The following is a 24,042-nucleotide window of genomic DNA, read 5'->3' on the forward strand; positions in this document are numbered from 1 at the left end:
ACTCTATCTCTCAGTTGCAGTATGGAAAACAAATCAGCTGATACACAATCCCATGCTAACATTGTGCAGAGTGCAGAGATCACCTCCACACTCCTGCAGTCCAGAGAGAGAAACAGGAGAAGACTGTTAGATTATTAGATTATCAGTAGTGTGTTCCCCAAAGTGGACCCGGAGCAGTTTAGCATCACACACTACCGGCTAATAGTTTACCGGAGCTTCCAGGGGTAGACATTTAATCCACTTGAACCCTAAAAAGGAATGTTTCGGCATATTTAACCCAGATCTCTAATCTACACTAAACGGACAAAAGTTTTGGGACACCTGCTCATTCATTGTTTCTTCTGAAATCCGGGGTATTAAAAAGGGTTTATCCTGCTTTGTTGGAGTAACTGCCTCTACTTTCCCGGGAAGATGGCATACTAGATTTTGGAGGAGCATGGCTTTTTGGATTTGATTGCATTCAGCGACCTCTGTTTCATCTTTCCAGAGAACCCACTTTCTTTCTCAATGCTGGAGGTGCCAGTAGGTTCATGGTGTTTATCTGCTCCAGAGAGTCCTATTCCATTGGCAGTGCTTCTGTACAGAGACTAGTAGAGAAGCTGTGTGTGTGTGAATGCATTTGCACATCTGTGTCAGCCAAGGGTGCTGCTTAAAGTAGCTGAATGCAGTCATCAGAAGGGGTGTCCACAAACTTTTGGGTGTATAGTGTACCTCAATATGGGACTTCTATGGGAATCCTGGATCAGTACTGCAGAGAAATGTCATTTTTGCAGAAAATACATCAACAAATATAAGTTTGATATATCAGTCCACATCTATCTCCAGGTGTTTGAAGGCGTATGGTCATACGGGTCTACCAGCAGTGGCAGAAATCCCAGAAATTCTCACAGAATTGTGGCTGGTAGATGAAACCGACGGACAGGGACCGCCGTGTTTTCATGGCTTGTGAATGAAAATGCAGTTCCCTGCAGAGTGTTCACAAATTGGTGGCCATTTTTTTTTTTTTTTTTTTAAGTTGACGATAGCATTTATGAAGGATTTGACCCCCCCCCCCCAGTCAACCTACACCTACAAGTTTCTCTAAAACGACTTTGTTACCACTTAATTATACAGGGATGATGAGAAATGAATGGAATTCCCCAATTAATTTAATACCTTCAAACAAATTCACCTTCATACCTTTAGCCTGGAGTGTATTTTTGCTGAGTCATCCTCACGCTCTCGTCTGAAAGTCATAACCTCTATAGAGAGAGAGAGAGAGCACGTTTTTCCATTCCAGCACACTGTAATGTAAGCACAACTCCATAACAGTGCTATGATGGACAGATCAATATCACTTCCTCTCTCTCTCTCTCTCTCTCTCTCCTGTCTTCCATTTAACCCCCCCCTCTTTTGTCTCTGCAGTAACACTGTCCTACATTCACCACTGTTCTTTACCACCCCCAACCCCCCTCCCTGCTGTCCTGTGCTTCGTCTTGATGGGTCATTTTCATAAAGTATTTAACTGTTGTCATGCTGTTATGCTCTCTCTCTCTCTCTCTCTCTCTCTCTCTCTCTCTCTCTCTCTCTCTCTCTCTCTCTCTCTGTCTGTGTCTCTCTCTCTGTCTGGTGAGAGGATGAATTATATATTGCGGTGTTTGCAAGGCCCTGTGGAATACTGTGCACTCACACACTTCTGCTAATGTGTGGAATGGAAGTGCATGATGGATGGGAGGGTGAGTGGGTGGGTGGATGGATGAAGGCAGGGTTTATGGATGGATGGAGGGATGAGTTTGTAGGTGGATGGATGGATGATGGATGAGTTTGTGGATTGAAGCATGAAGGATGATGGATGAATGGATGAGTTTGTAGATGGATGGATGAATGGATGAGTTTGTAGATGGATGGATGAATGGATGAATTTGTAGATGGATGGATGAATGGATGAATTTGTAGATGGATGGATGAATGGATGAATTTGTAGATGGATGGATGAATGGATGAATTTGTAGATGGATGGATGAATGGATGAATTTGTAGATGGATGGATGAATGGATGAATTTGTAGATGGATGGATGAATGGATGAGTTTGTAGATGGATGGATGAATGGATGAGTTTGTAGATGGATGGATGAATGGATGAATTTGTAGATGGATGGATGAATGGATGAATTTGTAGATGGATGGATGAATGGATAAGTTTGTAGATGGATGGCAGGATGATGGATGAATGGATGAATTTGTAGATGGATGGATGAGTTTGTAGATGGATGAAGGTTGATAGATGAATGGATGAATTTGTAGATGGATGGATGAGTTTGTAGATGGATGGATGAAGGATGATGGATGGATGAAGGTTGATGGATGAATGGATGAGTTTGTAGATGGATGGATAAATGATGGATGAATGGATAAGTTTGTGGATTGATGGATGATAGATGAATGAGTGAGCTTGTAGATGGATGGATGAATGATGGATGAATGTGTAGATGGATGGATGAATGATGGATGAATGGATGAGTTTGTAGATGGATGGATGGAAGCATGGGTAAGTGTGGACAGATGAATCGATAGAAGAATGAGTTTATGGATGGGTTAATGGATGGTTGGACAGATGCTGGAGCAATCTGTGCGTGTGGCTAGATGTAAGAATGGGTGAGTTTGTGGACCGTCCAGGTTTGTACTTATGGCAATCCTATACTTCGCTAACCAGTCAGTCTTTGAAGAGCGCAGGATTTCAAGGCCTTTTGTTCCACATCACAGAACACAATCAGGGCGAAGGTGAGCTTTGAACCTCCTCAGCCATTCGAGGAGGCACTTATCGTTTGACTGGTGTGAGGAGGCGAGTGTAACATGAGCCGGGGTGTAGTATTTCTCAAGCATTCACAGCTGCATCTAAACAGCTCTAAGTGCAGTGTTGCTACTGTAGCGTAATCTGATTAACAAGCCTCCCATTGTTCTGACCTGTCCAGGCCCCGAACGTCCACGTTGTCTACAAGATGCCTGACATTCGGCTGGCCACACCACACTGCCCAGGTAAAACACACACACACACACACATACATACACAGTTTCTATGTTTAAATACAAAACCCATGACTTTGGCATGTACTGTATTTACTAGGAGGATATTGTTGACATTTTAAAACGTGTGTTTGTTAGCAACGTTAGCGTAGCATCTCCTGTTCTAAACTAAAAGAAGCACAGATATCAAACTCGTCTTGGCAGATGGACTTCCCACCGTCTGGGGTCAGTGATGAATAACGGTCATGGGATTTTTCACTGAACTAGTCCTTTAAGGTAATCACGTATATCCTCTGAGCCTTAGCAGCTCCTACAACTCCTAAAAACGTCAATCCTTAGTAGCACACCTGCAGGAAGGGTTTTTACCCACTGCGTTTTTACTCTAAGCAGGTGGTCTTTTGCCCCCTGAGCAGGGCGATGCAGTTCTCTTTGACTACCAGTCACAATACTGGCTATGATTGAGCCCCTTTGGTCAGTCTGTGGTGGCTGTATAACTTTATGGTAGAGTTGCAATAAAGTTTATATCCAGAATGAAGTTGCAATAAAATTGTAAAGGTAAAGGTGCACGTATTTGTCACTGTACAGCGAAATGTGTCCTCTGCATTTAACACATCTGGTAGTGAACACACACTCACACACACATGTGTGTTGGGGGCAGTGAGTACACGCACACACCCAGAGCGGTGGGCAGCCAACTCCAGCGCCCGGGGAGCAGAGAGGGTAAAGGGCCTTGCTCAAGGGCCCAACAGTGGCAGCTTGCCGAGCCCGGGAATCGAACCCACAACCCTGTTATCGATAACCCGGCGCTCTAACCGCTGAGCCACCACTGCCCCCATACCTATGATGGCCTTCTAATAACTTTAATATGCAAAATAAAGTTGTAATAAAATGTATATGATGAATGAATTTCTAAGAACAAATATCCAGAATTACATTTTAAAAACAATTTGATGTCTTGAATCAAATTTTGCTTATTATTTTGCTATCCGGTGTCGACCAGAGGAGGATGGGTTCCACTTCTGAGTCTTGGTTCCTCTTAATTGCAAGGAGTTTTTCTTTGGCATTGTTGCCACTAACTCGCTCAAAGGGGTCTCGGACCTGGATCTCTGTAAAACTGCATTGTGATAACATTCATTGCGAAAAACCTATATAAATTAAATTGAATTGAATGTAATAAATTTATAACATGAATATCCTGAATGAAGTTGTAAAAACATTTATATACTTAAAAAATGGTAATAATGTTAATATTTACAATTAGGCTTTCATAACATGTAATGTAAAAAGAAAGTCTTGACTCTTGGAAATTGTAACAAAAGCAATACCTAGAATGAAGTTCTATTAAAATCTATATCCGGAATCAAGTTCTAATGACATTAATATGCATAATGGAGCGAACAGATGTTTTATATAGCATTCATACAACACAAGCTGTCACAAAGCAGCTATCAAAATCAGTATCATGAATTTCTAATAAACTGAAGACATTTCTATTCTTAATGAAGTTGTAATATTAAATCAGTAATTTCTACAATAAAGTTTTATCAACATTAATATTGTTAATAAAGTTCTAATAACATTCATATGCAGAATGTATGTTTATAATATTATACTATTATGATTCATATTCAGAATGAAAGTTGAATCAATTTAACACCCAGAAAGAAGTTCTAATAAAATTAATATCCACAATGAAGTTATATTAAAATTAATATAATAAAAATACATTTATTCGATTTAGAATAAAGTTCTTATACAATTAAGATTCAGAATAAGGTTTTTATTTAAAAAAAAATACATTTCAGAATAAAGTTCTAATAAAATTTACATTCAGAATAAGGTCCAAAATAACCATTTATAACATTCTAATCAAATTAAAATCCAGAAGTTGTATTAAAATTTAAATGGAGTGAAGTTCTAATAGAATTGTAACGTGCCAAACAGATTTTCAGTAAAATCTGAAAAAAGCTTTTCTAGGTCAGTCACAGTTCAAGTTCGTGGTCAAAAAACAGGCAAGGGTCAGTTCCAGAAAGCAAGATAAGAGGCACAGTAACAAAAATTACACAGGGCAACAATCCGAAGGGGGGAAAGGCAAGAACCCGCTCCACAAACACAAGCAGAGGGTCAAAGTCCTGAATTCCAAACATTCAGAATAAGGTTTAAATAAAATTCATATCCAGAATTTATATACAGTGAAGTTCTAATAAAATCTACATCCAGAATAAAGTTTACACTAACACTGATAGCCAGAATGGAGCTCTAAATAAAGTTTGATGTAGAATTACATTTGAATAAATTTGAAAATGAAAATGCTACAAATATATCATTTTTATTATCACACAAGACTTGTGAAAGCCCTGATGATCTTAATATCTATATTTCATAAGTTAGAGAAATTTGCTGCCTAACCACAGTATGTGCAGTGTGGAAACAGCACGCTGTCTCCAGCAGAGCGGGACCACGTGGAACGAGGGGTGTGGGGTTAAGTGCTTTGCCCAAGGGCACACAGTTATCCCTGGGATGTGAACCTAAGACATCCTGGTCACTTTCTGACGGGTGATTCCAGGTGATGTTAAATGACCGCGCCCCTCATGCCCTATTTTCTCCACCTAAAACTACTGCCTCTCTCTCTCTCTCTCTCTCTCTCTCTCTCTCTCTCTCTCTGTAGTGTATTGATCCTTCATGGATCACAGTGCAGTAATATATTCCTCTATTGATCTGCTGTAAACTGATGACGAGGTGATTTTTTGGTTTGGGATGGTTTACATCCCCTGCTTACTCTCTCTCTCTCTCCCTCTCTCTCTCTCTCTCTTTCCCAGAGTGTTCAGTGTCCCAGGACACTGAAAGTGACTCTGCTGCCGAAGATGATCAACTCGTTTCCGTGGAGACAGACTCACCCACCTTTACTTACGGGCTGAGGCGGGCCAAAAGGCAGGTGAGCGTTTCTCACAGACCGGAAATGGTCATCCCATTAATGACCAGATCAAAACCACACAGACCGTCTCAACAGACTGTCAGACTGGACACATTACAGGACAGCCAATCAGAACAGGGGTCATTGCGAGGTCAATGACAATTACTAAAGTACCTCCTTCACATCTTTCAGCACCCTGTAGCATCCTCCCCCCTGATCATGTTGTACGGGAATCTCTAATAGATTTGCTTATGAGGCGTCTGACCCCGTCTGACACTGTTGTCCTGGACAGACATACAATACAAACGGACAAAGCTCAGGCTAGTCTTGTCCACGTCGGTGAGTCGTGCATTTGTCCGCCTTCTGTGTGTGTTCGGTTTGCAGATCCGGAGACCGGCGCGCACCGTGCAGACCGAGACCAAATACGTGGAGCTGCTGGTGGTAAACGACTACGACCTGGTAAGACGTGTGTGTGTGTGTGTGTGTGTGTGTGTGTGTGTGTGTGTGTGTGTGTGTGTGTGTGTGTGTGAGCTGCACTAACTGACACTCACTCTCTCCTGTCCACAGTTCGTGCACATGCACAGATCCATCGCCCAGACGCGCAACTTCGCGAAGGCCGTCGTCAACATGGCCGACGCGGTACGTACAAGCTTCGAGAAATGTAGGGAAGACTGGGGCACCAAGTATCTTCAAATTCTGACAGTAATCGGACAGATATATATATATATATATATATATATATATATATATATATATATATATATATATATATATATATATATATATATATATATATATATCATAGTTAGGGTGAGCATTCATAACTGAGCTGTGTAAATTCATATATTCTGTATTATTATACACATTACTATTTTACCTCCCTGGTAGTGGCTGCAATGCACCACTGTTGCGAACCAATGAAGGCCTATTCACACACAGTCCGGATTTCACAGACGTCAAAAACCACACATATGTTAATGATGTCCTTCACGGTGAGTCCGAAACTGACAGATTGCGATGCTGCTCTATTATGATGCACTAATTAGAGAGTAATGGATGCACTAAAATCAGGCTGACTAATCTGAGCACCATTGTCATGGTTGCAGACCAAACAAATGAGCATCAAGACGGCGGCAGAACAGCTCATCTTGTTCCTAGCAGAACACAAAAGCCTATATCACAGTAGCAACACGCTGCCTATGAACATGTGGAGGCTTAGGAAACAAATATAGGGCGGAGCAGAGCTGAAAGGTGGGGAAGATGGTGAGAGAGGCTTACAGAGGCTTTATGTCGCTCTTTAGGAGCACAGAACGCAAAAAAGGCATCCGATTTTGGCGTGAATAAGCGTTAACGACTCACAGTGAGAGCCAAAGAACGGCCTCCTCACAGGGGGGTTAGTTTTAATGTAGAGTTCCAACTAAGCCCCCACAGAGAAACACTGAGAGAAGACGCATATAATCTTATACAAAAGTTGCAGCATTATTATTATTATTATTATTATTATTATTGAGACATACTAAACACAGCCTCGTTAGCTAATCAGTCATTAAAAAACTCCATATTGTAAAACTCTTCTTGATGACTAGATGGTATTTTGTAGATGCCTCGTAGATGTTCACCTGACATTCAACTGAATTTAAATGACTGTTGAATGTAACCCTGCACCTAACCTTCACCCTCACCCCAACCCTCACCAGGTCAGGGTTAGATTCAATGGACAATTGTTTACATTCAATGGTGTTCAGATGCATCTAAGAGACACAGTTGAATGTTGGTTGAATGTCAGGTGAACATCCACGAGGCATCTGAGATGAACCATCCCAATATTTTTAGCAGATCCTAATGCACAGCCCCAGATTTATACACTCGTTGACTCTTCCTGTGGGTAAAACACTCAACACCAAAGTAATCAGGGCCCACAAAGCAGGACTTTTGACTGCTGTTTCAAATTCAGATTCGTGTTGATGTTGGAGGTGCTGGAAAAGTCTCCACTCATTAATTGTGTGTGTGTGTGTGTGTGTGTGTGTGTGTGTGTGTGTGTGTGTGTGTGGTTTCGGATTTGTCATTTTTTTAGATTTATAAAGAACAACTGAACACTCGGATTGTGCTCATTGCTATGGAAACGTGGTCAGCGCAGAACATGGTTTCTGTGGGAGATGACCCCCTGATGACCTTGCGTGACTTCATGAAGTACAGGAGGGAGAACATCAAGAAGAAGAGTGACGCAGCGCACCTTTTCTCGTGAGTTTGCAACACACACACACACACACACACACACACAACGAAAACTTGTGAAGGTGAAGTTCCTGTGTTTGCTAAAAAGTAGCTTAGATAAGATAAGATATTCCTTTATTAGTCCCACAATGGGGAAATTCTATAGCTATCTTAGCTATTGAAACTCTTTTGGATTATTTAGACCCATTTTAATCCCTGCTTCAGTTTTATTGAATAGTTTTCAATAATCAAAAAACTATTTTACTGCAGATGAAGATATGAAGTAGTTCTAATATGCTAGTCTCCTGTGCAACACAAACAGGCTGAATGGAGCTATAGATGATTCCTAAAATCAAGGGTGAGTCCGTATCTAGATAAGCACCTCATATTATCTACCCGATGGCAATGGTCAGAAGCCGATCTGCACCAAGAGCCCTTGAACCGCCATCCTTAAAATCCACGAAAGACAAGCGTCCAGGCTTTTTTCTGTCCTGCACCAAAGAGGTGGAGCTAAACCCCCCTTGGGTGTCCGAACAGCAGAGTCGCTCGCTGTCTTCAAACCTAGACTGAAGACCCTCCTCTTCTAAGAGTACTTGGGCAAATAGAGTACTATGGTCTCTGTACTGATTTGTGTTTAGAGTCTAAAATTAGAGGTATCTTTTAAATGATTAGTCTATTCAAACTAGCTGAGGTTTTTCTCGAGTAAACAGCTAAGTACTTTTGTAAGTCGCTCTGGATAAGAGTGTCTGCTAAATGTTGTATATGTTGTATAACTCTAGATCAGATCCTTTAAATATCGAGTAAAAAAAGTATGGTGTGGAGTTTATACTATTTAAATCTGCAGTGTGTTGTAAAACTGAACATTATTGCCATTTATCCTGTAGGGGGCGTACGTTCCACAGTGCCCGTAGTGGCACAGCCTACATCGAGGGCATTTGCTCACCAACACGAGGAGGAGGAGTCAACGAGGTGGGGCGTGTTTCAAACATCTAACTGACTTCTAACTGACTGCCTGTTCTCTAGATAGTTCTCTAAACTCGCAAATTGCTAACGGTCTGTCCCTAGATACCTAGCTCACAGAACTGCTAATTCACTGCCCAGTCCCTAAAATAAGCTAACTCACCGAACCGCCAACTGCCTAGTCCCTAGATAGCTAACTTGGCTATCAACCTCACTAACTCACTAACGATTCCCTAGATAGCCAACTTAGCTATCAACCTCACTAACGATTCCCTAGATAGCTAACTTAGCTATCAACCTCACTAACGATTCCCTAGATAGCTAACTTAGCTATCAACCTCACTAACGATTCCCTAGATAGCTAACTTAGCTATCAACCTCACTAACTCACTAACGATTCCCTAGATAGCTAACTTAGCTATCAACCTCACTAACTCACTAACGATTCCCTAGATAGCCAACTTAGCTATCAACCTCACTAACGATTCCCTAGATAGCCAACTTAGCTATCAACCTCACTAACGATTCCCTAGATAGCTAACTTAGCTATCAACCTCACTAACTCACTAACGATTCCCTAGATAGCCAACTTAGCTATCAACCTCACTAACTCACTAACGATTCCCTAGATAGCCAACTTGGCTATTAACCTCACTAACGATTCCCTAGATAGCTAACTTAGCTATCAACCTCACTAACTCACTAACGATTCCCTAGATAGCTAACTTGGCTATCAACCTCACTAACGATTCCCTAGATAGCTAACTTAGCTATCAACCTCACTAACGATTCCCTAGATAGCTAACTTGGCTATCAACCTCACTAACTCACTAACGATTCCCTATATAGCTAACTTAGCTATCAACCTCACTAACTCACTAACGATTCCCTAGATAGCCAACTTGGCTATCAACCTCACTAACGATTCCCTAGATAGCTAACTTAGCTATCAACCTCACTAACGATTCCCTAGATAGCTAACTTAGCTATCAACCTCACTAACGATTCCTTAGATAGCCAACTTAGCTATCAACCTCACTAACTCACTAACGATTCCCTAGATAGCTAACTTGGCTATCAACCTCACTAACTCACTAACGATTCCCTAGATAGCTAACTTGGCTATCAACCTCACTAACTCCCTAACGATTCCCTAGATAGCCAACTTGGCTATCAACCTCACTAACTCACTAACGATTCCCTAGATAGCTAACTTGGCTATCAACCTCACTAACTCACTAACGATTCCCTAGATAGCCAACTTAGCTATCAACCTCACTAACGATTCCCTAGATAGCCAACTTAGCTATCAACCTCACTAACTCACTAACGATTCCCTAGATAGCCAACTTAGCTATCAACCTCACTAACGATTCCCTAGATAGCCAACTTAGCTATCAACCTCACTAACTCACTAACGATTCCCTAGATAGCCAACTTAGCTATCAACCTCACTAACTCACTAACGATTCCCTAGATAGCCAACTTGGCTATTAACCTCACTAACGATTCCCTAGATAGCTAACTTGGCTATCAACCTCACTAACTCACTAACGATTCCCTAGATAGCCAACTTAGCTATCAACCTCAGTAACTCACTAACGATTCCCTAGATAGCCAACTTGGCTATTAACCTCACTAACGATTCCCTAGATAGCTAACTTAGCTATCAACCTCACTAACTCACTAACGATTCCCTAGATAGCTAACTTGGCTATCAACCTCACTAACGATTCCCTAGATAGCTAACTTAGCTATCAACCTCACTAACGATTCCCTAGATAGCTAACTTAGCTATCAACCTCACTAACTCACTAACGATTCCCTAGATAGCCAACTTAGCTATCAACCTCACTAACGATTCCCTAGATAGCCAACTTAGCTATCAACCTCACTAACGATTCCCTAGATAGCTAACTTAGCTATCAACCTCACTAACTCACTAACGATTCCCTAGATAGCCAACTTGGCTATTAACCTCACTATCAATTCCCTAGAGAACTAACTCACAAAAGATCTAATTCACTCCCTAGTCCCTAAAAAGCTAACTCGCCAAGTCGCTAACCAACTGTCTATTGCTTAGACCGCTTTCCCACTGAATTGCTAACTCACTGCCTGTTCCCTAGAAGAGTCCTTAGATAGCTAACTAACCAAGTATCTAAACTACTGTGTGTTCCTTAGATAGCTAACTCAATGCTAACTGCCTAGTCCCAAGATGACTAACTTACCAACCTCACTAACCTACTCTCTATTGCTTGGATACCCAACTCTGTCTATTTCCTAAAAAGCTAAATCATCTAGTTGTAAACTTACTGCCCAGTATTTAGATAGCGAACTCCCTAAAATGCTAATTCACTGCCCAGTATCTTAAAAGCTAAGAAACCTAACGCCTGCTCAAGTTGCTAATCCACAGTCTTTTGCTTAAATAGCTCCCTCACAAAACTTTTAATGCACTGCCTTGTTCTTAAGTAGCTAACTCGTCAAGTCACTAACATACTGTCTGTTGCTTAGCCAGCTGTCTCACTGAATCGCTAACTCACCGCCTAGTCCCAAAAATGCCCTAAATAACAAACTCCCCAAACTCACAATGGCTAACTCACCAAATTGCTAACCTACTCGTTTTCTTGGATAGCTAACTCACAAAGGGTATAATACACGGCCTAGTCCCTAAATAGCTAACACACCAAGTCACTACTGTGTAGACTGCTAACTCGCTGAATCGCTAACTCGCCGTCTAGTCCTAAATAGCTAGCTAACTCGCTGAATTGCTAACTAGTCGTCTAGTCCTAAACAGCTAGCTAACTCGCTGAATCGCTAACTCGCCGTCTAGTCCTAAATAACTAGCTAACTCGCTGAATTGCTAACTCGCCGTCTAGTCCTAAACAGCTAGCTAACTCGCTGAATTGCTAACTCGCCGTCTAGTCCTAAACAGCTAGCTAACTCGCTGAATCGCTAACTCGCCGTCTAGTCCTAAATAGCTAGCTAACTCGCTGAATTGCTAACTCGCCGTCTAGTCCTAAACAGCTAGCTAACTCGCTGAATCGCTAACTCGCCGTCTAGTCCTAAAAAGCTAGCTAACTCGCTGAATCGCTAACTCGCCGTCTAGTCCTAAACAGCTAGCTAACTCGCTGAATTGCTAACTCGCCGTCTAGTCCTAAACAGCTAGCTAACTCGCTGAATTGCTAACTCGCCGTCTAGTCCTAAACAGCTAGCTAACTCGCTGAATCGCTAACTCGCCGTCTAGTCCTAAACAGCTAGCTAACTCGCTGAATCGCTAACTCGCCGTCTAGTCCTAAACAGCTAGCTAACTCGCTGAATTGCTAACTCGCCGTCTAGTCCTAAACAGCTAGCTAACTCGCTGAATCGCTAACTCGCCGTCTAGTCCTAAACAGCTAGCTAACTCGCTGAATCGCTAACTCGCCGTCTAGTCCTAAACAGCTAGCTAACTCGCTGAATCGCTAACTCGCCGTCTAGTCCTAAACAGCTAGCTAACTCGCTGAATTGCTAACTCGCCGTCTAGTCCTAAACAGCTAGCTAACTCGCTGAATTGCTAACTCGCCGTCTAGTCCTAAACAGCTAGCTAACTCGCTGAATCGCTAACTCGCCGTCTAGTCCTAAACAGCTAGCTAACTCGCTGAATCGCTAACTCGCCGTCTAGTCCTAAACAGCTAGCTAACTCGCTGAATCGCTAACTCGCCGTCTAGTCCTAAACAGCTAGCTAACTCGCTGAATCGCTAACTCGCCGTCTAGTCCTAAACAGCTAGCTAACTCGCTGAATCGCTAACTCGCCGTCTAGTCCTAAACAGCTAGCTAACTCGCTGAATCGCTAACTCGCCGTCTAGTCCTAAACAGCTAGCTAACTCGCTGAATCGCTAACTCGCCGTCTAGTCCTAAACAGCTAGCTAACTCGCTGAATCGCTAACTCGCCGTCTAGTCCTAAACAGCTAGCTAACTCGCTGAATTGCTAACTCGCCGTCTAGTCCTAAACAGCTAGCTAACTCGCTGAATCGCTAACTCGCCGTCTAGTCCTAAACAGCTAGCTAACTCGCTGAATCGCTAACTCGCCGTCTAGTCCTAAACAGCTAGCTAACTCGCTGAATCGCTAACTCGCCGTCTAGTCCTAAACAGCTAGCTAACTCGCTGAATCGCTAACTCGCCGTCTAGTCCTAAACAGCTAGCTAACTCGCTGAATCGCTAACTCGCCGTCTAGTCCTAAACAGCTAGCTAACTCGCTGAATCGCTAACTCGCCGTCTAGTCCTAAACAGCTAGCTAACTCGCTGAATTGCTAACTCGCCGTCTAGTCCTAAACAGCTAGCTAACTCGCTGAATTGCTAACTCGCCGTCTAGTCCTAAACAGCTAGCTAACTCGCTGAATCGCTAACTCGCCGTCTAGTCCTAAACAGCTAGCTAACTCGCTGAATCGCTAACTCGCCGTCTAGTCCTAAACAGCTAGCTAACTCGCTGAATCGCTAACTCGCCGTCTAGTCCTAAACAGCTAGCTAACTCGCTGAATCGCTAACTCGCCGTCTAGTCCTAAACAGCTAGCTAACTCGCTGAATCGCTAACTCGCCGTCTAGTCCTAAACAGCTAGCTAACTCGCTGAATCGCTAACTCGCCGTCTAGTCCTAAACAGCTAGCTAACTCGCTGAATCGCTAACTCGCCGTCTAGTCCTAAACAGCTAGCTAACTCGCTGAATCGCTAACTCGCCGTCTAGTCCTAAACAGCTAGCTAACTCGCTGAATTGCTAACTCGCCGTCTAGTCCTAAACAGCTAGCTAACTCGCTGAATCGCTAACTCGCCGTCTAGTCCTAAACAGCTAGCTAACTCGCTGAATCGCTAACTCGCCGTCTAGTCCTAAACAGCTAGCTAACTCGCTGAATCGCTAACTCGCCGTCTAGTCCTAAACAGCTAGCTAACTCGCTGAATCGCTAACTCGCCGTCTAGTCCTAAACAGCTAGCTAACTCGCTGAATCGCTAACTCGCCGTCTAGTCCTAAACAGCTAGCTAACTCGCTGAATCGCTAACTCGCCGTCTAGTCCTAAACAGCTAGCTAACTCACTTTCCTAGAAGAGTCCTTAGAAAGCTAACTCACCAAACTTACCACACCAACTGCAGTAAGTCCCTAGGTAATGAACTTGCTACGCGGCTAACTCCGCACCCATTCCCTAGATGGCTACCTCACTGTGTAGTCCAGGTGTGCACAGTCTGATGTATATATGTGTGTGTGTGTGTGTGTGTGTGTGTGTCCTTGTGTGTGTTTAGTACGGGAACGTCGGACCCATGGCCATCACACTTTGCCAGAGTTTAGGCCAGAACCTGGGCATGATGTGGAATAAAGATCGCGCCACAGCAGGTAAGACGACTACCCCACAGCTCATTTCCAAGCACTCCGGCTACCGCCACTTTATAGAGGGGACATTAGCCCTGAACTGAGACTGTAACTGTCCATCTGTCCACCATCACTGGAGTGTAGACGTGTCTCGAATAGCCAATGGCTGGAGAAGGTTTTGAGGTATCGCAAGTTCACGTCAGTTGCCTGCTAGCTTCTCGCCTGATAGTCTAGCCAAAGAGCCCACATGATGACGATCCCTGATCAGCCCCTTCGGTGCATCCTGTAAACCCTTTTAAACCCTAGCAAATTAGCTATGATCACTATTTCTACCATGCTAACCTTAGCCAAGTTAGCAGTAGCATGCTAAAAGTAATAGTTAGATAGCAAGCACTAACCATAGCTTACCAAAGTTATTGCCAACTTATAGCTAGGGCTAGTCCTAGCTAGTAGTTTATTATTATTTATGATTCAGACCATATGTTTGATAAGTTCCCGGAGGTTAGTGCTTCCTGTATTATTTTTACCATGCTAACCTGGCTAAAGTTAGCGCTCACTACTTATCATTTGTACCGGTGCCGTTGCTAATTTGTCGAAGGATCGTCCGAGCATATTAGCTATTATTTCTACCATGCTATTGTCATCTTAGCTAGGGCTAAGTCATAGCTAATAGCAGAGGTTAATGGTTACTATACAATAGCTAACTTGGCTAAGGTTCATGCTAGTGAATTAGCTATTAGCACTGTTTCTACCATGCTATTGTAATCTTGGCTAGGGCTAGCGTAGTTCATAGTTTATTATTGTCTATTATTCATACCACGTCTTTGATAAGTTGCCTCAGGTTAGTGCTTCCTATCTAGCTAATCTATTTACCATGCTATTGCTAATTTGGCTCATGTTGGCGCTCGCTAAGTATCATTTGTACAGTGCTGGTGTCGTGACCCATCCGATCGTTAGCCAGCTGATGTAGCTCGCATGCTACTCGTTGGTCAGCAGAGCTGGTCAACCCCCTCGACTATATTAGCTATTATGCTACTAGTTAGCCAGTCTGGCTGGTCCACCTTCGATTGTATTAGCTAGAATGCTAGCCCCCCACCCCCACCCCATCACAGTGTCTTTTCGTGGTCAACCGGTCCACGATTGTGTCACAACGACCAGTGACCGGAGAGTGACAAACGGCAAAATGTCAAAATGCCCTTGCTGTTCGTTTGCTGCTCTTTAATGGTTGCTTGTCTTCTGAATTGATGCCCACTGGTCCAGTATCTGCCCACATTCTGCGCTCAAGGTCTAAAGGACTATCGATGTGTCCAGGAATAAATAATGAGACAAAGGCAAGGTGACTTTCTGCAGACTGTGTAACAAAAAAGAAGGGAAGGAATCAGGAAACAAGCCATTTACTAACGCTGCCCTGCCCTGTGTGTGTGTGTAACAGGAGATTGTAGGTGTCCAGACCCTTGGCTCGGCTGTATTATGGAGGACACAGGGTGAGTCACGCATGCAGTTGTACACCCAAGGCATCTCTATGAGTCATTTCCAGCCATTGTTTTCCTCTCTTCTGTCTTTCTCACACACAAACCCCATTCTAGCATACATGCACTGTGTATCAAAAAAAAAAAAAAAGTTTGTGGACGCTCCTAATCTAATGAGTCAGTTCGGCTAATTTAAGTTGCACCCATTGCTGACACGTGCGCACACACAGCTTCCGTAACACACATAGAAAGAGCCTCAGGCCACCATGCCCAGTGCCAAGCGTTGGTTAGAGGGGTATAAGGCCTCTCAGAATTGGGCCGTGAAGCTGCATTCACTGTAGCGCGATGGAGCTCCATCCAATACCTCTGAGATGACCATAATCATCCAGCATCAGTACCTGGCCTCACTAATGCTCTCCTGGATGCATGCATTCGAATCCTCTAGCAATGTTTCACAGTCTAAAGGCACACTGGGTGAGGAGGCGTCCACAAACATTTGGTCGTATAGTGTATAATGCTGAAAAGCCATTGCTGTGCGTGTCCTAACAGATACTACCTACCGAGGAAGTTCTCCCGTTGCAGTGTAGAGGAGTACGTCCGCTTCCTCCAGGAGGGAGGGGGCAGCTGCCTCTTCAACAAACCCACCAAGGTGAGTCTGACCTGGGCTTTATTTTTTTTGTGGTTGTGTAGTCCATCAATCCTGTACAGGGTTGAACAGAAATCAGAAAGAAGTGTTACAGTTGCATGCAAAAGTTTGGGTACCCCTGCTCAAAACATCTGTAACTTTGAATAAGCTAAGTGAGAAGAGCATGCACTGATCCTCGAGAGGCCTGAAGTTAATATTTTAGGCAAGTTTCAGTGAAAGTATTCCAATGAATTGTTTTCCGTCCATGTAGTTACTGGACCCTCCAGAATGTGGGAACGGATATGTGGAGCAGGGTGAAGAGTGTGACTGTGGCTCCCAAGTGGTGAGTTCTCCAAAAACTGCACGTCTCAGACTCGATCTACAGTGAGAACGCAGACTCGCATGCTCGGAAACTCAAAAAAGAAGGATGCAGTGCATCCAACAATAAAGGCAGCATGAGGCTCATCGCCCAGAAAGCAAGCTGCGAAACCCCCGAACACATCCATACACTTGCTGTTTTGCAGAGAGGTTGAGCCGCCCCTCACGTTAAATACTTGAAATGATTAGGTATTTAGTGGGTTCGGGCCATGCCATCAGCATATCACTGTTGTCAAGCAAAACCCTTGTATCTCCAGACATCTTGTGTATCTGGCAGTTCTTTACATTGTCTCAGAATTCCACAACGAATGGACCAATAGAAATGGGGTATTCTGCATTACTTGGAATAAAATCTTCTAGTTAAGGAGATTTTTAAGATACAAGGTGATTACATGGGAGGAGACTGTAAAGGCCAGCACCACCTCATATTAGTTGGCAAAACGCCAGTAATTGGACTGAATCTCCCCAGTGGAGCGTTGAAGTGTACTTTGAGGTTTTTGGCAACAAGTCAGTCCTCACCATCCAAAACGATGCCGTTATTGATGTCTTAGCTTAGCAAAACCAGCTAAACATTGGAATCAGTGAGCTGGGGTAACCATGAAAGCGTGAGCTGAGTCATGGCCAACTGTCCGAACATCATTATGGTAAAAGGTTGGGGCATTGTGAAGGGTGCGTTTCACGTTATAAGGTCAGACCATGCTGGCGCACAGGACTAAAGCTCTTGTAAGCGCATTGGATTGCTCCCGTTTCGTACACTGTCTGATGCGGGTGCAGGTAAACGAGTAATGCCAAGGTGCGTCCTTTGTTTGTGTTGCAGGAGTGTTCCCGTGCCGGGGGTGCGTGCTGCAAGAAGTGCACCCTGACCCATGATGCCATGTGCAGTAATGGACTCTGCTGCAACAGGTGTAGGGTGAGCACGACTGACACTCTGACTGTCCGATTTATCAGAAACCCCTCCCACCTTGCTGGTGTACAGTTAGAGACTGTAGGTCTGTCGATACACAATTAGTGTTGGTCATCTTCTAGTCCATAGGTCATCAACCCTGGCCCTAGAAGACCCTTTGTCCTGCTTTTGTGTGTGTGTGTATATATGTGTGTGTGTGTGTGTGTGTATATATATATATATATATATATATATATGGGGCCATCACTCTGATTTAGATGGCTCTATATCAATCCCTCTTGACCTGTGTGTTTGTTTGTCTTTCAGTATGAACAGAGAGGAATAGTGTGTCGAGATGCGGTCAACGACTGTGATGTCCCAGAAATGTGTACTGGGGATTCGAGCCAGGTAGATCCCTACATTATAATATAATATAAATAACACCAGGTTATTGGTTATAAGCCTTTTCTTGAATATTTGTAATTAGTTGACTGCTCTAACGCCACATGTGGGGTATTAGGCACCCCAGCATTGGGTGATATTTTTTGCTAAATGCAATCAATTCCTTATGCTCCTAGTAAAATCTTGCCTTCCTCCCTGGACAGTAGAGGCAGTTATTCCAACAAAAAAATGATTTTCACTATCCTTGATATCAGAAGAAACAATGAATAAGCAGGCGTCCCAATACTTTAGTCCAAATAGTGTATGTTGCAGGCTTTACATTTCACGATAGAAAGTCCTAATTTTCTTGTTTTTCTCCCAGTGTCCTCCTAATGTCCATAAACTGGACGGCTACATGTGCAAAGCAGGACAGGTATTCTACTCTCTATCACCTTCATCAAGTAGCAACCAATACCCCCCCCCCCTTATCTCAGATACGTTGTGAATAGTCCCACAGGCTCCACTGTAACACTGCCTCTCTGCTTCTCTCAGGGTCGTTGCTATGGCGGCCGCTGTAAGACCAGAGATGCGCAGTGTCAAGCGCTGTGGGGGCACAGTAAGTACAGTCGCAAATCTGAAGACCATCTGCCGCCACCTAGTGGGCAAAAATACAGCACACTGTATTTACAGCAAAATATCCAGGGGTGAATTTTTACTCTCTGGACCTTTCAGCACTAACAGAGCTCTGGCATTAACAGGTCTTTGGCCTCTTTCCCACTGCAGGGCCGAATGGTTCTGAGCAGGGAGGGTAATCGTCAATGTAGCTTTTCCGCATGGACACAGTTCAGCACGGGAATGCTTGCAAACCAGTCTGAGCCCAATTTCCTTAGCATGGTTAGCTAACCGTACTTGGGGCCACAGAATCCGACTTTTCATCGTTGTGCCGCAAGATCTGGGTGGGGGCTGTTTGTAATAAGTACAAGAAAAGCTGTTCCGGTTTAGCCTCTTTAAGCACACTGATCATTAGTGTGCCGACAAGTTCGCCTTAGTGCACTGTAGCCTAATAAAGATTAGCATACTTAAGTTGGCTTAAGGAATCGTCCAACTTCGCTACAGTGGCATTAGCACAGCCCGACTATGGGGTTCATCCAGCATCACTACCGCAGGGTTAGAATGGCCCGGCTACGAGGCTAGTTCAACATCGATACTGCGCTGATCAGTACAGCCAGAATACAAGGCTCATCCAACATTGCTACCACTGCGTTAGCAAGGTTTGGTTAGCAAGGCTTGGAAACTAGCATTGCCTTTCGGCAAACGCTTCAGAGCGAACTGCAGGGTATCTGTATTAAAAGTACGTCATCTTTTATGCCAGGACCACGGCTATAGCTATTCGTTAGCATTATGCTCTATTCATTTTTCCTGTATAGAAAGTCCTTTTAGACCAAATATGGCCGCAATTAATTGTCTATTTTTATGCGGCTGTCATACTTGTATGCCAGATTAAAATGTATCGAAATATATTTACTGATCATTACTATAATTTATATCTCGTAAATATAAAGTGTTGCCATTAACTTTATTTATAAAATGTTACACTTATTAGCTAGTTGTTATATAGGATAGGATATTGTCGTTGCTACGCTGGCATATAACGCTGATAGCAACAGGTAAAGCTAGTTAACGTGCACTTGCTATTGGCTATCGAGCTAATCTTGTGCAAGATCAGCAGATAATTGGAATCAAAATAAAATAATAAAGCGATTAAAAAAAAAAAAAAATAAAAAAAAAACTACCACTAGATAAAACACATTGTGAAAGGGGGGGGGGGGCAGCTCGACTGGCTAACTAGTAGCATGATGGCTAACACCCTAGCCACAAGTTATGTTTGGCTAGACACAGCACTACATGATACACTCCAATGCAAATAGTCCCTTTTACACTTAAGAGCCACAAATGCAAACCGTAAGCATCAACAATTAAAAATAAGCATCAAAATAAAGCCAGACAAGATCAGGAACTAAAGTGTGTAACGCATGTGTGTGTGTGTGTCCCTGTTAGATGCAGCAGATCGGATCTGCTACGAGAAGCTAAACACTGAAGGAACTGAAAAGGGGAACTGTGGGCGGGACCCCAGTGGACAAGCTTGGGTCCAGTGCAACAAACAGTGAGTAATCTCTCCAAGTCCAGGTGGTAGCAGCTATGGGCAGCTCTTCTGCATTGTCTGCCTGACAACAAACCTGTAGCATGTAGATGCGTCACATTCGGTGAACAAACCACATGAGCTAAAGATCATCTGAACATCTAAACCAGACTTTTACTGGTTACTGATGACATTCCAGGTGCTAAAGAGAACAGAGTTTCCAATATTTTATTGTGTTCTGTCATGCTTCATTCTTCCTCCTCCAGACATACCGCTGATCCATAGGCCCGAAAGGTCCAGTTTTGTTTCAGCACTCCACAAAATATTATCCCAATGAAACAGAACTGGAACTTTTTTGGGCCTATAGATCAGCGATATGTCTGGAGAAGGAAGAATGAAGCACATGCTGAAAAGAACACCCTGCCTACGGTGAAGCATGGCGGAGGCTCTGTGATGCTCTGGGGCTACTTTGCCTCCTCTGGCCCTGGAAACCTGCAGCATGTGGAGGAAGGGCAAGATGGATTCAGTCAAGTATCAGGACATCTTAGGACAGTGAACAGTGATCTCAAGCATACCTCAGAGTCCTCCAAGGCTTGCTTTCAGAAGAAGTCCTGGAAGATTCTGGAGTAGTCGTCACAGTCGCATGACTTGGAAAATCTTTGCTGGGATTTGAAGAAAGTGGTTGCAGCAGCAAACCCAAGAATATTGGTGAACTGGAGGACACTGCCCATGAGGAATGGGCTAAGATTCCTTAAGAACGCTACCAGAATTTTAAGTGCAGTTGTACGTTGGAGAAAAGTTAGAAAGATACTAAAATAGCTTACGTTAGCAGCGTGTTTACCACACTTTTACAGTGTATCTAAATAAAAAATCTAAGTAGACCAGGCGAGCTAACTAGCTCCTTTTAGCCATGTGTTTACCACACTTTGTTTTTTACCTTATTTTTACAGCATACATAAGTGGAGCTACAGGAAGCTACTAGCCAATTCATTTATTAAACTGGCTCGAGTAGCAAATTTCTCATTTGCTTGTTATTACTTTATCTCTCTCTCGCTCTCTCTCTCGCTCTCTCTCTCTCTCTCTCTCTCTCTCTCTCTCGCTCTCTCTCTCTCCCTTCTGGGCTTATGCCTCTCTCTCTACCTCAGGGATGTACTGTGTGGTTTCCTGCTGTGCACTAATATGACAATGAAGCCGCGGTATGGGGACCTGCAAGGGGACATTACAAGCCTGACGATCTACCACCAGAACAAGTACCTGGACTGCCGGTATGTGAAGACATACACAGAGGCCATGAAGGATCTGCCTCAGCTGTTTAATGATAACAGATTACTTTTGCTTGTATAATGTGTGTGTGTGTGTGTGTGCTTTTAATTTAGTTCACTTAGTTAAAATACCCTGTATAATAACATTTTTAAAATTAAATAGATTTTAAAATGAAATCTATTTCATTTGTTAAAATTATAATAGATTATAATAGAATTATAATAGATTCAAATTGAAGTGATTCAATTCAATTTCAGAATCCAGACTGTCCTTCTCTCTATATGGAAACTACACCCACATATGACCACATATCCAGCCTACATCCAAAAATTCGGTCTAGATGACTTCAGTGCTTTTCCAAATGCTGGACACTGTTCCCTCACCCTTTGTACTTATGTGTGTCGCCCGTTTCTGCAGGGGAGGTCATGCCGTATTGGAGGACGGCTCAGATTTGGGTTATGTAGAGGATGGGACTCCATGTGGCCCGAACATGATGTGTCTGGACCACCGTTGTCTGCCGGTCATGACATTTAACCTCTCCTCCTGCCCGGGGTCATCATCTTCACGTATCTGCTCTGACCATGGGGTGAGCTGACCAAAATATACACTCTGACAAAGCAGTAGAACATCAGGACTATCATAATAAAATCCAAAAAGTTAGAAAGCAAACATTATTTTTAACAGGTAATATCCTGTTCTACAGGTAATATCCTGAATAAAATATGAACAAAATAGAACAGTCAGAATGAAATTAACATCTAGAATTGCATTCTAATAAAATTATGCAGAATGAAGTTCTAAAGAAATAATATCAAGAATAAATGTATTATTGATATTAAAAATTATACAACAATTCATATCCAGAATGAAATAATGTAATTAATGTCAAGTATAATATATATATATATATATATATATATATATATATATATATATATATATATATATATATATATATATATATATAATCAATATCCAAGTTTTAACAGAACTAATACTGAGGTCAAGTTAATGTTCAGAATGAAGTTCTAATACACAGTTATTATATCAAAATAAAGTAACAAATTCGAATTGAAGTTATGATACATCATTTCTAGAATTATATTATAATCAAATATAATTAGGAATTAAATAATGTAAATAATGTCCAAAATGGTTCTAATACAGCTAATATATCAGAATACAATGGACAATAAATTCTGGATAAAGTTACGATAAAATCCAGAAATGATCAGAAATTATTTTTGATACATTTAGTATACAAGTAAGTTATTCTAATTAAAATCTGAATGTCTTCTTTAAAATTAAAATCTTACTGAATATTTCTTGTGATATTTAATTCACATATTTACATATTACATATTTTACATTAACATTAAATGATATTTATTCCTTTAATTTATTTAAAAAAAATGTAATTACATTAAAATATATATCTAAACAGTTTACCTGATCTCAGAGACCCAAGATTTTCCACCTTGGCTGCAGACTAAGCCTTCTCAGTCAACAATTATTTTTAATACTCAACTGATTGTTGTTTGTCAAACATTTTTAATGTCGAATTCTATAGAGAATTTCGATTGAATTGAATATTTTCTGATAATCAAGTATAACATTGTGCAAAACTAGAATATGAGAAATGCAGGATATTCATTGCATTTTGTATAGTAGATGTTTTGGGTTATTTCTGTCAGACATGCAGCAATGAGGTGAAGTGTATCTGTGACGCAGACTACACAGGGAAGGACTGCAGTGTGTATGACCCCATCCCTGACCCCCAGCTTCCAGAGGGACCCGAGAAATATAAAGGTTTGCTGCTGTTTTGTTGCTGCACAAATGATCTTATACAATACAGATATTTTTACCAGACTTTGATGTGTATGTATGTGTACAGCAATCAGCCATAGTAGACAGGTGGTACTAGTGTATTGTCTGTGTATATACATAAACATAACGTGCTGATTTTCTCCCCCCGTCTCGTTTCTGCCCTTTCTGCAGGACCCAGTGGCACGAATATAATCATCGGCTCACTGGCAGGAGCCATTCTGCTGGCAGCTATAGTGCTGGGGGGGACTGGCTGGGGATTCAAGTAAGAAGTCTGTTGCTGCACAAATTGTTAGCCACCAGTCTCACCAGAGCACTGATGGTGCTTGGTCGAGAGTGGGTCCACCACCCAAAACTAGCCAGGAGCGGCTAGTTGTCATGAAACACGTTGTTTCATTACTCAGTAAATATAACTGTATTAATATTATAAAGGAGGCTTCCATAATTCATCATTATTTATATATCATTTATTTATAGATATTGAACAGTTCTGACTGGGTAAGGTTCTCTACAAAAAAAAAACGTCCTACTGTATATAGTACTGAAAAGGGCGAAGCTGGAACCCTTAGTGAAACCCTTTGCTATATAGTTCTATATAGAACCATCTACAAAAGGTCTTCCACCAATGAGAAGACCAGACAAAATTAACATTTAAG

At 42.4% G+C, this 24,042-nt stretch overlaps 1 protein-coding gene across 2 annotated transcripts in view; it reads left to right on the forward strand.

Annotated features, from left to right (window-relative positions):
- The window catches only part of adam11 (ADAM metallopeptidase domain 11), a 51,889-nt gene that overhangs the window by 18,850 nt on the left and 8,997 nt on the right, over positions 1–24,042 (forward strand). For both annotated transcript variants that reach the window (XM_072666607.1, XM_072666606.1), the window contains exons 7-25: positions 2,953–3,016; positions 5,824–5,939; positions 6,303–6,377; positions 6,486–6,557; positions 7,993–8,159; positions 9,017–9,101; positions 14,357–14,447; positions 15,856–15,907; positions 16,442–16,541; positions 16,789–16,860; positions 17,713–17,805; positions 18,106–18,186; positions 18,542–18,592; positions 18,712–18,775; positions 20,218–20,323; positions 21,445–21,564; positions 21,980–22,148; positions 23,257–23,371; positions 23,561–23,651. In XM_072666607.1, coding sequence (XP_072522708.1) covers positions 2,953–3,016; positions 5,824–5,939; positions 6,303–6,377; positions 6,486–6,557; positions 7,993–8,159; positions 9,017–9,101; positions 14,357–14,447; positions 15,856–15,907; positions 16,442–16,541; positions 16,789–16,860; positions 17,713–17,805; positions 18,106–18,186; positions 18,542–18,592; positions 18,712–18,775; positions 20,218–20,323; positions 21,445–21,564; positions 21,980–22,148; positions 23,257–23,371; positions 23,561–23,651 — 1,784 coding nt within the window. The remainder of the gene's footprint in view (positions 1–2,952; positions 3,017–5,823; positions 5,940–6,302; positions 6,378–6,485; positions 6,558–7,992; positions 8,160–9,016; positions 9,102–14,356; positions 14,448–15,855; positions 15,908–16,441; positions 16,542–16,788; positions 16,861–17,712; positions 17,806–18,105; positions 18,187–18,541; positions 18,593–18,711; positions 18,776–20,217; positions 20,324–21,444; positions 21,565–21,979; positions 22,149–23,256; positions 23,372–23,560; positions 23,652–24,042) is intronic.

Source organism: Salminus brasiliensis, chromosome 22, assembly GCF_030463535.1.
Source record: "Salminus brasiliensis chromosome 22, fSalBra1.hap2, whole genome shotgun sequence".
NCBI lineage: Eukaryota > Metazoa > Chordata > Actinopteri > Characiformes > Bryconidae > Salminus > Salminus brasiliensis.